Source organism: Corvus hawaiiensis, chromosome 30 (genome assembly GCF_020740725.1).
Source record: "Corvus hawaiiensis isolate bCorHaw1 chromosome 30, bCorHaw1.pri.cur, whole genome shotgun sequence".
Lineage (NCBI taxonomy): Eukaryota > Metazoa > Chordata > Aves > Passeriformes > Corvidae > Corvus > Corvus hawaiiensis.
Window position 1 is genome coordinate 17,203,902 of NC_063242.1, and position 13,091 is coordinate 17,216,992.

At 34.6% G+C, this 13,091-nt stretch overlaps 1 protein-coding gene across 1 annotated transcript in view; it reads right to left on the minus strand.

The window, feature by feature from the left end:
* SMCHD1 (structural maintenance of chromosomes flexible hinge domain containing 1) overlaps window positions 1–13,091 on the minus strand; it is a 69,640-nt gene that overhangs the window by 20,025 nt on the left and 36,524 nt on the right. The window contains exons 22-32 of the mRNA XM_048289460.1: window positions 12,857–12,929; window positions 11,100–11,239; window positions 9,984–10,118; window positions 8,938–9,165; window positions 8,132–8,280; window positions 7,314–7,402; window positions 6,088–6,206; window positions 5,274–5,441; window positions 4,132–4,263; window positions 2,131–2,210; window positions 558–715 (exon numbers count right to left, since the gene is read on the minus strand). Coding sequence (XP_048145417.1) covers window positions 558–715; window positions 2,131–2,210; window positions 4,132–4,263; window positions 5,274–5,441; window positions 6,088–6,206; window positions 7,314–7,402; window positions 8,132–8,280; window positions 8,938–9,165; window positions 9,984–10,118; window positions 11,100–11,239; window positions 12,857–12,929 — 1,471 coding nt within the window. The remainder of the gene's footprint in view (window positions 1–557; window positions 716–2,130; window positions 2,211–4,131; window positions 4,264–5,273; window positions 5,442–6,087; window positions 6,207–7,313; window positions 7,403–8,131; window positions 8,281–8,937; window positions 9,166–9,983; window positions 10,119–11,099; window positions 11,240–12,856; window positions 12,930–13,091) is intronic.

Consider the following 13,091-nt stretch of genomic DNA (forward strand, 5'->3'; position numbering starts at 1 on the left):
GTGAATTTAATCAAGGTCATAACACTGTATGGAGTATTTTAAAAAACAAAAACCTCTTGCCAAAAAAAATGTTGGCTGATCAAGTTATGATGGCCAGGAAACAAACCCTTTTGTGAGGGAATACAGCAGGAGAAAAGAGTATTTTGTGCTGTCCTCCTGCTGATTACTTTTTGGTTTGTCTTGGCTCACAGTTGGCCTAGAATTACACAGCTACTTCCTTTGTTACTGTTCCACAGAAAGAGATGAGGGAAAACATACATGAACTAGCTCAGATCATATTTTATTAAGACAGAAAGGAGATTCTGTAGTTTTACCATTTATAGATGGATAAAAGCAGTAGTTTGGAACAAATAAATAAGAGGTCTTTTGAAATGCTTTCCAAAGATGACCTACATATCTCTTCTGTCCAAGTGTTACATCTCAGATACAGCTGTTACAAAGAACTTAGAAAACAGACCAGAAAAAGCAAAAAAATACAGCAGAATCACCAAAATAGTTTTTCACAGGTTTTTAAAGCTCTTGAGTGACTGGTTTCCACCAAAGATCCATATACTTACCAGGGAAGGTACCTCCTGCTGGAAAAGAAGGACTTTTGTCATATTTAACATTCAAGCAGACAGGTTTCTCAGGATCAGGCAGGACTTTTATTGTGATTACAAGACAATCTAATATGGCCATGTTGTATGAGGCTTTAAGCTGTAAAATGTGCTCTCCCCTGCAATATACAGAAATCATAAAAACAGATGTAAAATCTCTTCTGAAAAGGCAATTTTCAACAGGCTTCAAGTCTGAATAATGTACGTGAAAGCAGGCTAAACAATATCTAGTAATGTAGTAGTAAAGAAGAAAAAATTGAAGTGTTAATGTCAGACAAATAATATCATGAGTTTAAGTTATTCTTAAGATATTAGCTTATTAAATTTAAATTTGTGTTAATATTTCCTTAGTTTGATCATGTTTCATTGCCTGTAGGACACTAGCAACTACAGCTTCAAGTAGCAGAAGACAGTAAAGCAGAAACCAATTAAAATGCTGAGGAGCATTCTGCTTTGACAAAAGTTTCCAAAGAGTGAAGATGAGTACCATCCACATCTAGCAAAGTGCACTGAAAGCATATAATGTCTTTGATGCTATCAAATAACTCATTTTCTTTACAGTATTAAAAACTTGAAATTTAAGTTTTCAAACATAACTGGGAATATAGTATTTAACTGCACAGAGGCTGTACTTCCCAGCCAGTTTTGATTATGCTGTAAATAGCATGATGTCACACCTGTTTCTAATCTCCAGAAGTAAACTGATAACTAATATTCATCATGCTTCTACCAAGTCAAAGGCATTATATACACACTGAGCACCCTCAACAGCATTAAAACAATTTTTTTCCAAATGCAGAAAAGTATTATGGGTCAAATCCTGCAGACTTCAGTGCAAAGAATAAGCACCTATTGCTAGTTTCAAAATAACCTAAAGCTAATCCAGTCTTGCTCAGAAAACTCAAGGGATACAGGGAGTGGTTGCAGAACTGTGAATATGAGGAGGATACAGAAATGATAAATTTGAAAAGCCATATGGGACATAAGTGTGTAAGGGAAGCTATACATGAAGGGAGCATGAAGAAGCACAACATGAAGAAGCAGGAACCACAGGACACACATTTGCTGGAAATGAGACTTCAGCAGTTCAATCGCAAATAGGAAAAATGAAATGTATCTATTTAAAACCCCTTTGGACACTCTACCTAATCCTTTAAAACAATGTCTAGCAGGAAAAGAAAGTGGGGTTTAAACACTCTCAGAATGTGTTCCTACTTTAAAAGTAACTGGCCACCTAAGGACTGTACATTTCAAATCTTTTAAGTGGTTTATAATACAACTTGCACTTGGTGCAGGTTCACAATTTAAGCTGAGGTTTACCATCACCAGAAAAAAACAGGATTCAGAAAATTACAGCAGGAGCTTCTCAGTAGATCAAAAGAAGCAGCTACTGAATTTTATTTAGTTAAGCACTTAATTTTTTAGAACTTACTATCTGGCCCTCCACCTGTATATAAATAATAAATGTTTGATCTTAGCTCTAGATAAATACTTGGTAGTACTTTATGAAATCCATCTGGTTTTCACTACTTACCTAGGTGCATGAATACTAAAAACTCCCAGGTTAGCCCTACCAGTGTCATCTGTTTTATGTTGCAAGTTTGAAGGAACAATCTGTCAAAAAAAAAAAAAGTTATTCTTTCAATGATACAGAAATAGTATCAAGTCTTAGAAAAAAATGTTTATCTCATTTGCCTGCATACTGTCTATTGATTTGAGCTGTAGCCGAATTTTTGCACTGTAAATTAGGGTAAGATATACTGTTATGAAGACAATATTAATGAAGAGGTTTCAAATTCTTTGCCAGTTTTTGAAAACAATCACTTCATCTGAACTAGGATATTTTTCTTCATGAATATGTTCAAATATTTTATAAATGCTATTTTTTAAATTGCTACTGATGGTATCATATCATCCATAGCAGATGTTAATCTGAGTGTATTTTCAGATCAAAAACCTTCTACAAACAATTTCGTGCCTGTTACAGTGTTCCTCCAGTCCTCATTTAGTTTTGGACCGGTAAGATATAGGAGTACAGGAAACACATGCTGCAACTGCATAATATCAGGCTTTGAAGACTTAGAAGGTGGAATGTGAAATATAGAAAACACCTTATTTGAGAATTTCAGTTCCCAAAATCTTCCGATTTCTTTTGGGAGACTGTGCATACAACCTATTGGAAATGCCAAGGCAGAGCATGCTGTAATAAACACTTTATAACAATGATTCACCTCGGCTTTCATAACACAACACTTTCTCCTGGACACATCCCACTTAGATAAAGAACATATGGACTCTAAGACATGCTCCTGGTCCTCCCTGGAAGAAGGCTTAAAATCTGAAAAGACATAGCATGCCACCACAACATCTCTTTGATCAGGCAGCACAACCACGCAGTGTTACTGCCAAGGTTGTGTCTTCTCTCAAGAACAACATAACTAGAACCCACAATGACCTTCAGCTCATAAAGGCAGTAGTTGGGGCAAACAAAATATCCCCAAACTGTGAGGCAGGTTTCTATGGCAAGAGAGTCAAAAAAGCCAGCAGAAAAATGTTCAAAATATCAAGAAATCTACTTAAAAATACCCAATTTAAAAAAGTAATAATAGCATAGTTAAATTGGGCAAAAGCTAAGGTTGTGGCACAGCTCTGGAGGAGTGAGCAAAAGAAGGTTCTTGGCTGTTGTGTATTGTGAAAAAACTGAGGAACACAAATGCACAGCAAGCAGGAACAAAAAGGGAACAGGACCAGCCCTGAATGAAAAAATGTTATGTCCAGAAGTGGATGAATATATCCTGTGTTGATAATACATATATTCAATATAACAGCCTCTGTACTGACAGGTAGGAATGTTTGACAGCTTGACTTTCCACTTTTTGTTCAAAAACAAGGACAAAAATTTTAATGAATGGAGTATTCTGTCAAAGTCCTTCCTTTGCACAGACCAATGTAAAAACCATCTGACACTCATACCTCACTCATGGAAAGAACAGTAACCACTTAAATTTGGCCTAGATTTGCATCCTCACTGTTTTAATTTCATTTATTCTGACGATGCTTTTCACAGGATAATCAAGTAGGGCCCAAACCTGCTGACCAGCTTTACATACAGACCAGTAAGTCATACATTCAGGAATCAAAATCAAAGAACCACCAGATAAAAGTTATTTGGTTGCTATTTGAGACTGTATCACTGTAATTACTATCATTCAGTAAATTACCTCTTACAACATGCGGGGATGGGATGGTGTGATGTGCATGCAAAATTTGGAAAAAGGTTTTCTGTAGAAGATCTGGAATGTATTCAAATTACATGTGGACACTGTCCTGTAGGAATTCTGTTATATTTGTGGTTGCTGTCCTGGGACCTATTTATGTTATTTGTTGCCACTATTCTTATATTAGATTAACCATTCTTTTATGGTCTTACAATGTTTTATGAACTTTTCCAAAAATGTCCTGAAAATGAAGATAATGTAGACATGACAACAAAACTTGTGTTAAACAAAGTTCACCTAATAAGGTCTATGCTTACCTTTAAGTTGTTACTCTTTGTAAGGCTGATTTTCACATTAGATTCAGGAGCTGGATTTCCCCACTGATCACACAACTGAACAATAAGGGGCCTCTGCAATTCTCTACCATTAATCACTGCAACAGGCTGTTGCTGGAAGATACAAATGCATGATACTATTCAATTCTAGATATCTTGGCCATTCACAGCAGTTCAGGAATCCCCAGAGCAACAGTATCCACCTTTCCCATACTATTTGGCTCCCATAACAGCTAGACCATGATCAAATGGTATGCAGGTATGTATTTTTAGAGTTTATTTATATTCTCTTGTTAGAATAAAATGCACTACTTGAATTGAATGGCATGGGTTACTCACATTGATGTGCCTAAAGGAAGGATATGATTCTGAAGGCCCTTGTAAGAAGAGCTATGGCCCAAAACTTTTATTTTCTGATATACTTAAACAGCTCTCTAGAGAAGAAAAATAGTTATGCAACTCCCTGAACCTTTTGTTTTATTTTCTTCAGTAACTTTCCCAAAACACCAATCTTGATTCCTGTCCTCTACTCAGAGATACAATTTTCTTTTTTCTGCTTTCAATTTTCTGTTCTGGTTTCTGCAGCAAGTTAAGCACTATTATTTGAATAGCCAAAGTAAACATTGAAAAGTAATTTTAAAAACCCAAGGCAAATCGATCTACATCACCAAAATTCTCCAGGTATTTCCTTTAAGTCCTATACTTCATTCTCTTTAAGTGTTTACTTTCTGACAGTAAACACTTGTAAACTGAAGTAAATTTGGGACTGCCATCCTGCATCTTGAACATCAAAAAACCCCAGTAAGAGATGGAGAGATGAGCTGCCAGCTATTACTACCACTAAGGACTGTATCTTTGGAAAACAGCAGTGAAAGACAGGTGTCAGGATCCAGCCCACAGCAAAATTACTACACAAAAGTTACACTATCTATAGAAAGGCAAATGGGGCAGAATAAACAGTTTGCAATATTTAAGGTTGTAAACATACACATATGAGTTAGATTATTGCAAAATAAGTTTGCTTTTAAAAATCTAATGCAGTTAGCTATTTCATGAAAAAGGGAATTAAAATACCTGACTAGAGACCATGTTGCTTTTTTTCAAACCAAAACTGTTGAACTTACCTTTTCTAACTCAGGCCAATCCACAAACTGCAATTTAGCAGGGGATCCTGCTACTAAATTCACTCTGATAAAGTCAGAAAATTCACGCCAAGCGAAGCACAATTCTTTGCTTCCAAGTAAACAGGGTTTATATCTAATACCTTTTACTTTCATTGTTTGAGTACTTTCCTATTGAGAAATAAAGAGAAGATTTTGCCAAGAACAAATAAAGCAAAGTAAAATTTATTAATATTTTTTAAATATAGCATTTAGTATTTATGCTCTCTGAAGACTATTTGGTGTTTTTACTGTGAGACAGTGGACTAAAAATTAAACTACAAGTTCTATTCCTTCTGTTAAATTCAAATGAACTTCATGAGTAAGAAGTGACCCATTTCAAACTCAAGAATTTCTCAGAAACCTGTTTTTCAGGTTATATCCAGCATATTTGAAAAGGTATAGACACTAGTCCGTTCTACAAGGTTCTTCAAAGGATCTTAAGATCAACTGTACCAACATAAATACACACAGACGAAAAGACTAAAAGCAAGATAGAAGAAAACATATAGAACAATGAACTAGAAACAAAGCAAACCTGACTCAAGCAGGAAGTGAACTGGCCTTCACATTGTGTAACTGCAGCAGTGATAAGGTTTTTAACAAGATGCTGCTGTGTTCCTTAGAACGGGATCATACAATTTTAATGCTTTAAGTGACCAACTAGTGTGTAATTTGACTAATTTCCACAATTTTGGCTCAATTCTGTGTAACAGAATTAAGACAATTACCACACAAATGCCACAAAGAAATAAACTATATGACATCTTATAAATACCTGCCAAGTTACTTTCAAATTTGATTTATCAAGTCCAGGCCCAGAAACTCCTAGGGAATTTACACATGCAGATGTCACTGTCTGAACCTGATTTCCAAACTGATCTGTAATCATTACATCTGTTAAAAAGACAATGATAATTAAAATGATTATTAGGATGATTACCTCAGCAGCTGCTTTAATGAAACATTATACAACACATGGAATATAGATGTACACAACACAGACACAATATAGAGAAAATTTACATAACTATCACTAAATCACAGAGAGGCTGAGGTTGGGAGGTATCTCTGGATGTCACCTGGTTCAAACCTCCTGCTCAAGTAGGGCGACCTTGAGCCAGTTGCAGACAGGCAGCCTCAGGGTATCCCCAAGGAGGGGGACTCCACAAACTCTGGGCAATCTGTGCCAGTGCTTGGTCACCCTCACAGTGAAAAAGTGTTTCCTGATGTTCAGGGGGAACATTCTGTGTTTCAGTTGGTGTCCATTGCCTCTATTTACTGTCTCTGAACACACATAGGAAAAGCCTGGCTCCAACTTCTTTACATTCTCTTCAGGTTTTTATATACATTGATAAAAACCCCCAACCTTGTGGGTAAAAACCAAATGTATCTATATCCCATATTTGTGCTTCCCACTTTTTTGAATAAAAAGATTTTTTCTTACCCAAAAGTTAAAAAAAAATCTTAAAACTGAAAGCTGTTTTTCAACCTCTTAGTTTGTTCAGTCACACACAAGTTTTTAATGTCCCAAAATACTATAAGAATTTTTAATTTTTCACTATGTCATGTGGCAACTGCATACAGAAACCAAAGGAGAATGAGAAGACTGATGCCTAACATGCCTTCCTCTTAGGTTAAAGCAACCATTAAAATGTGTCACTTTAAAGTCCATGCCTTAGCAATAGTCTGAATGGTCTTATGGCCTTTCAGATTTCAGAATACATGAACTAAACAAAAATTTATTTGAATTCATTTGAACTCAGCGTGATGAATGACCCAATGTACAAAGTACAAGACAAATCTTATCAGAGAGTAACTCCAGAATTGTAAAATGGCAATTCAGAAGTCTGATCATCTTTCTGTGAATGACAATGTAAACCTGGTTTTTATATTAAAATAGTTGAAGGTAATTTACTCTTGATGACATTGGTAAATATAAAAGTCTTAAACTGACAAGAAAAAGAAATATATCATAGAAGAAAATGAAGAATATGCACTCACCAATTTCACTCTGCAGTTCTTCACCCATCTGCAGTGTGTTTGATCCTTTTAGTTTACATTTAATGTGTTTGGGTTCATCAGGAACTGGTCTGAGTTGGCACATGAAAACTGACTTAGTTCTCTCATCAAGGTAAACATAACATAATAGCAGGCATGGCAAATATCTTAAAGAATCTTAATGCTTGGTCATGTAATATATTTTATTTTCCTACTGCAGACCTGTGAAATGACTAATTGCTGCAAATTTACCCTGGCATCAGAGTGCTGTGAATTAATTAGTTCATTTCAACCTATTAAAAACACATGAAATACACTAAAGTAATTTAGAATCAGATTAATCTTAATAAATTTAATAAAAATACAAGTCTTAATAAGAGTGATAAACAGGTAATTTCAAAGTTCAATTTATAGCCTGTCAGTTTTGACTGAGAAACCAGATGAGAACTAACTTTGCAGTGATATTTCTTTCTCCTCAGTCACCTAACTCTTCAGTAAAACTAGTTATTCTGTAAGCTGATGTTTACTGCAAGTTTACAAAACCAGCAATAATCTTCTTCATTGTATGTATACTTACACAAGTGATTACAGAGCTGGATGCAAACATACCACAATGGAGTCTTTCACATAAGTAATGTTCTCATGTAATAAATTTACACAAACTCTCCCCACCTCCCAAGCTTACATTCTCCTGTTAATTTGCCAACCACTTTCATTATTTCAGCTTCTGTAGAAAGACTTCTGTTTTACCCTGCAGTAATGAGATCTACAATTCTATGCCAATAACATAATTAATAACAAAATATTTCAAATGAACAAACCTGACTGTGAATGCACTCTCCAAAGACACGTGCTCATCAAGGTAAGTAATTAGACAGTAACGTACATCTTTTACTGAGGTCGGTACTTTTACATCAGGTAATAATCCCTGCATCAACAGCTCTCTGTCAATTTTGGGTGTCCAGTTAACCTAAAATTATCATTTTATAAATTAATCAAAAGCTGAATTATAAATGATTAGCTACATAATACATCTTCTAGCCATTTAAAATATGCTGATATAACATACAGGCAATAGCAGCTTTCAATGGAAAGCCTGTGCATTTCCCAGCCGTAACCAATGCTACGTGCTGAAATACAGCCAATTATTTGAAAAAAAACCCCAAGCACATCAAAACATACATTAGCTTTCCCTCACTGAACTTAAGTTAGGAAAAATACAAGTGTGATATATTTGGTGAATCTCTCTGTTTGTCTTAGGCTCCACAAAAGTACACAGACAGGGATAAGATAGGCAAGCAAGCCTCCATGAGGAACATGCCTACTCAGAGTTCCTAAATACAGGGAAGGCCACAGATCTGAGGAATCGTAACTACGTCGTAATTATTTTATGTGTTTAGGAGAAGCACTGGAAATACTAACCTGCTTTTCACAATACTACCCTGAAGCATAACTTAGTATTTAATGAATAAAAATATTTTAAAAAATAATAGAGAGTTAAGTTTCCATGTTTATTAGTACAGTTTCGAGGAATATTATTTCATAGCCTGACATTTATGGATTTTTAAGGGTATCAGCTTTGTGTCGCTCCCCCACATTATGCTGCTGTTTACTCCAAAGTACTTGCCTTGATTTTTTCTGCAGCAGCTGCAGTTATGGGTATTTCCCTTTCTGCTTCATCATACATCTGAAATATAAGTTTGTTCATGACATGGCCAGCAACACAAGTGATTTCATCCTGATGTTTAATCTGAAGAGCTTTTTGTCCGTTCATACTTAAGACCTGTAGTCTTGCAACATGACTGCTAGGAAGAAGCTTTATGATCTTTTCTACTGGTGGCACATCTTTGCAATTCTATACACGGGTGAAAAGAAAAGACATATAATTAAGATATTAAATTTAGATATGCATACACATAACTCCATAATAGCCTACAGCTCTACTCAGAATTACCAGGTATGACCAGGTGTCCAAACATGAGATCAGCTTGACTTTCAAAAGCAAATCAAAAAGATATGCCACTACACTTACAACTTTAAAGAGATACTAGAATTGATGGTAGCTATTACGATTTTTTTCTATTCCAGAAGTAGTAGGTTATAAAATTTACAAAATGCTTTCTAAGAGTAACCCTAAGTATCCTTTCATATAATCCACCTTGCCATATTAGTACTTATTTCCACATTTTTCCAGGGTAAAACACATACAGGCCTTATTTTCTCCAGCAGTATGACTCTCCTGACTACCAGGGAACTGGAATGTTCAATAGTATTAAAAAAAAAAATTGATACTTCATGAGCTTTGAAACTGAAATGCTACAAAAAACTATTGATTGCCATACTGATTCTTACACTGAATGTTTATGCAATGAGGGCAATTTGCCAAAACAATCCAGGAATTAAAAAGGAGAAGAAAAATCCCAGGAAACATGCATATTTCTGAAACACCTCAGGGATTTAAGAAATAGAGTAAGAGGTGAAGAAAAATGGAAAAAAACTCTTTGCCTTATGATTTTCTAGAGATGAAAAAACGTAGCCATCTGATTTTGAAGTTTATGATACCTAAACCAGTAACTTTTGGGGGCTAAGCTTATTCATAACGGATGCTAGCAAGACAGGACAATAAACTGCTTTCAATCTTTTGTTCATCCAAACATTCCAAACAATACTCACAAGTACTTCAATCCTTGCTTTCAGCATCTGGTCTTTCTTGATATTCTGTACATGTATAACTGGACCAGTTAAAATGTTTGTTCCTCCATTACTGCAGTCCACAGAATACACAGGAAGGTCTGAAGCACCTAAAAACTGTTTAAAATGTAAAATTAAACAGCAAATTTCTTTTACAGAACTACTATGATTATTCCAGAAATTATTATTTGTACAAGTCCAAACATATATATAATTACATACAGAAAAAATTAATATATTTCAGTTTTCCAACAACTGTAAGATCAACACCTGTATTTTTCTGCAGGTGGTAAGAGATGTGTGGGAGAAAGGAGTAAGTTACAGAAATAAAATAAACTATCTATTAGCTTGCTTTATTAACACACATTAATTAGACTCTTCTGCCATTACGCAATAAATTCAATTAACTTGTGAAGTAAACTTCCTTTTCATTAATTTACTAAACATCACACATTAAAGAAATTTAAACATCAAGTTCAACACATCATCATATCACTGCAGACCCAGTCTACATGAAGAGAGTGTACACAAAGTACAAATGGAATGCAGACTTTTGCAATGGGAAAACATTTTTACATATCCTTGCTGGATTTCACTAGAATTGGAAAAGTCACTTTCTTGAGTCAAAAAAGAGGGCCAAAAGGGGAAGTTTTTTTACTTCCTAAAGTCAGAGTAAGATATGCATTTCCTTCTGAGCTTATATTAGTGCTTATGATAATAGTCTGATCTAATACTATTTTCAGGCACTAGACTCGAATTTTCAACTTAAAAAATATAAAAAGTAAGCTGTATGAAGTTATTTTTCTGAATAAATTTTAGCATTGTATATGATAAATACGGCGTAAAATACCTTAAAATTGAACCAAAATACCCTCACATAATTTTCTCTTCCATTTCTAAGGCCAGGTTCCACTGATTCTAAAACTTACTGAATGGCTCATAATAGATGAGCGGTAAGAGAGTCACAGTTATGGATAGCAAGCTGTAGAAACTTCAAAAGCATTGCTAAAGATACTAAATTCTACAGATTCCAAACAAGATTCTTTAATAATAAGCATGAATCAAAATCCTCATGGCACGCAATGAAATGCAGTTTACCTTACAATGAACAATCAGCTCTGGCTGTGCTGTTATATTTCCTGATTCATCCAGTACTTCAACCTGAAAGGGAAAAGCTGTACCATTTTCAATCTTCAGAATTTCTGAATCTGGTTTTACTTTCAACTGACGAGGAGGGCCTGTGAAAAAATGCACAATTGGAGAACAATAGTTATATTTTAGATAACTTGTGAGACATTGAATTTGAATTTTTGCTGTCTCAAAGAGTTTTTAAAGCCAAGCTACCAAGATGTTTGTGATAACAAATAATTTCAAACAATTCAGGTATATTGGTTTGTACTGAAAAGTTTCTGTCCTTCAATACGTATCATCTGCCAATGTTTTGAATTAATTTAGTAGAGAACAGTTAGACAAACATGATGAAATTCAGAATGTACAAGGTGTAAACACATGATATAGTTCTGTTTACATATTACATGGATTCACATTCATCAAAAAGAAACTGAACTTTCTTCTGACATGTTAAACCCAAAAATATTAATATTGAGATATCCAATTAATTGCCAAAGCTATCACAGCTACAATCTGCACGCAAAGAAATACGAAAGAAAATTTTGTTGTCATTACTTGGATAATGAAGTGAAGCTATTCAAGTGAGTCTATCCCCTGGAACACAATGATTTTAAGAGTTTTTAAAAAGAGATTAAGTAATAGATTACTATTAAAAGACAGGCACTGAAGGAACAAAGATGGCAATTTTTCAGAAGCATCCTTTATGCATGATTTATTAAAACTTCTATTTCAAACTCACTGGTTGAAGAACGAGACTGAAATAGCTTTTATAACTACTTTGTCAAAAAAGAGCTTTCAAGGCCAAGGATATAACTCAAGTGAGAAGAAAGAGGTAGTGAAGGATCTTTACATTGTCAAAATCACTATGAAGGATGAAGCTGCCTTTAGACCAAGGTAAATAACAGTAACACACAACACAGTCTGTCTCAAGTCCAGTAATTTTGCTGTTTTCTACATAAAACCTTAACTCCTCAAAAGAATAATGGACTACACTGTGCATTGTTGGTCTTACAAAATAGCACACAATTTCTCTGCAAAATGAGACGGGCAAGACTGATGTTTGGTAATCTGGGAGGCTAATTTAAAAATTTAGTCATACTACCTTATATCCCAAAACCAGAAGAAGCCAGGTAACAAGGGATAACAGATCTCATGTAAGGGAGTCCTCAAAATCAAGACATCCACAAAACATAAAAGTCTGGTAAGGGCAGTATCCTTACAGACCTCTATGATCCTCTCCTGCATTATGATACATTCAACAATGTAACATTAAAATTTCAGACATAATTCAATTGCCAAAGCATCCCCCTTTGCTGGGGTAAGAAACTGAATGAGCACGTACTCATTCACAAAAATCTTTTCTGCAGGGAGAACAGGTCAATGCAGATTATAAATCTCAATGCTAAAGAAAAATGAGAAGATAAGAAATTCATTCATTCAGAGGTATTTGATAAGAAAAAGATTTAAAGTAATTAAAAGAGGAAAATGCATCTCAAATAAGCAGACAAAAATCCCAGCTCCTGGAATAGTAGATAAAATTGGGCTGTGAGCACAATGATATTCCTGCCAAGAATGACATGCTCCTGGCTTTATTTCCTTCCTAGTCATCACTTGGATCCTTTTTTATGCCTCACTAAATATTTTACTTTATTGAGAGAAGCTTTCATTAATAGTGTCAGAATAATATTTAAGAGAATTTCACTAAATATTTTAGGGATACTTACCAGGCTGCAATCTTATTTTAATGACTTGTGTATCTTCTTTTAAACCAGGAAGAGTAATCTTCAGATTAAAATTCTAATGAAAAGAATATTTTAAATATTAACTTAAACAAAACCATATAATAGTCTCACATAAACATGTCAATTTGTACATATGTTAATTTCAGAAGTTCCTAGAAATTTTCTTGCACTGCTACAAAAAAACAAAAATTTTTTTCCCCCTGTACTGAAATCTGTC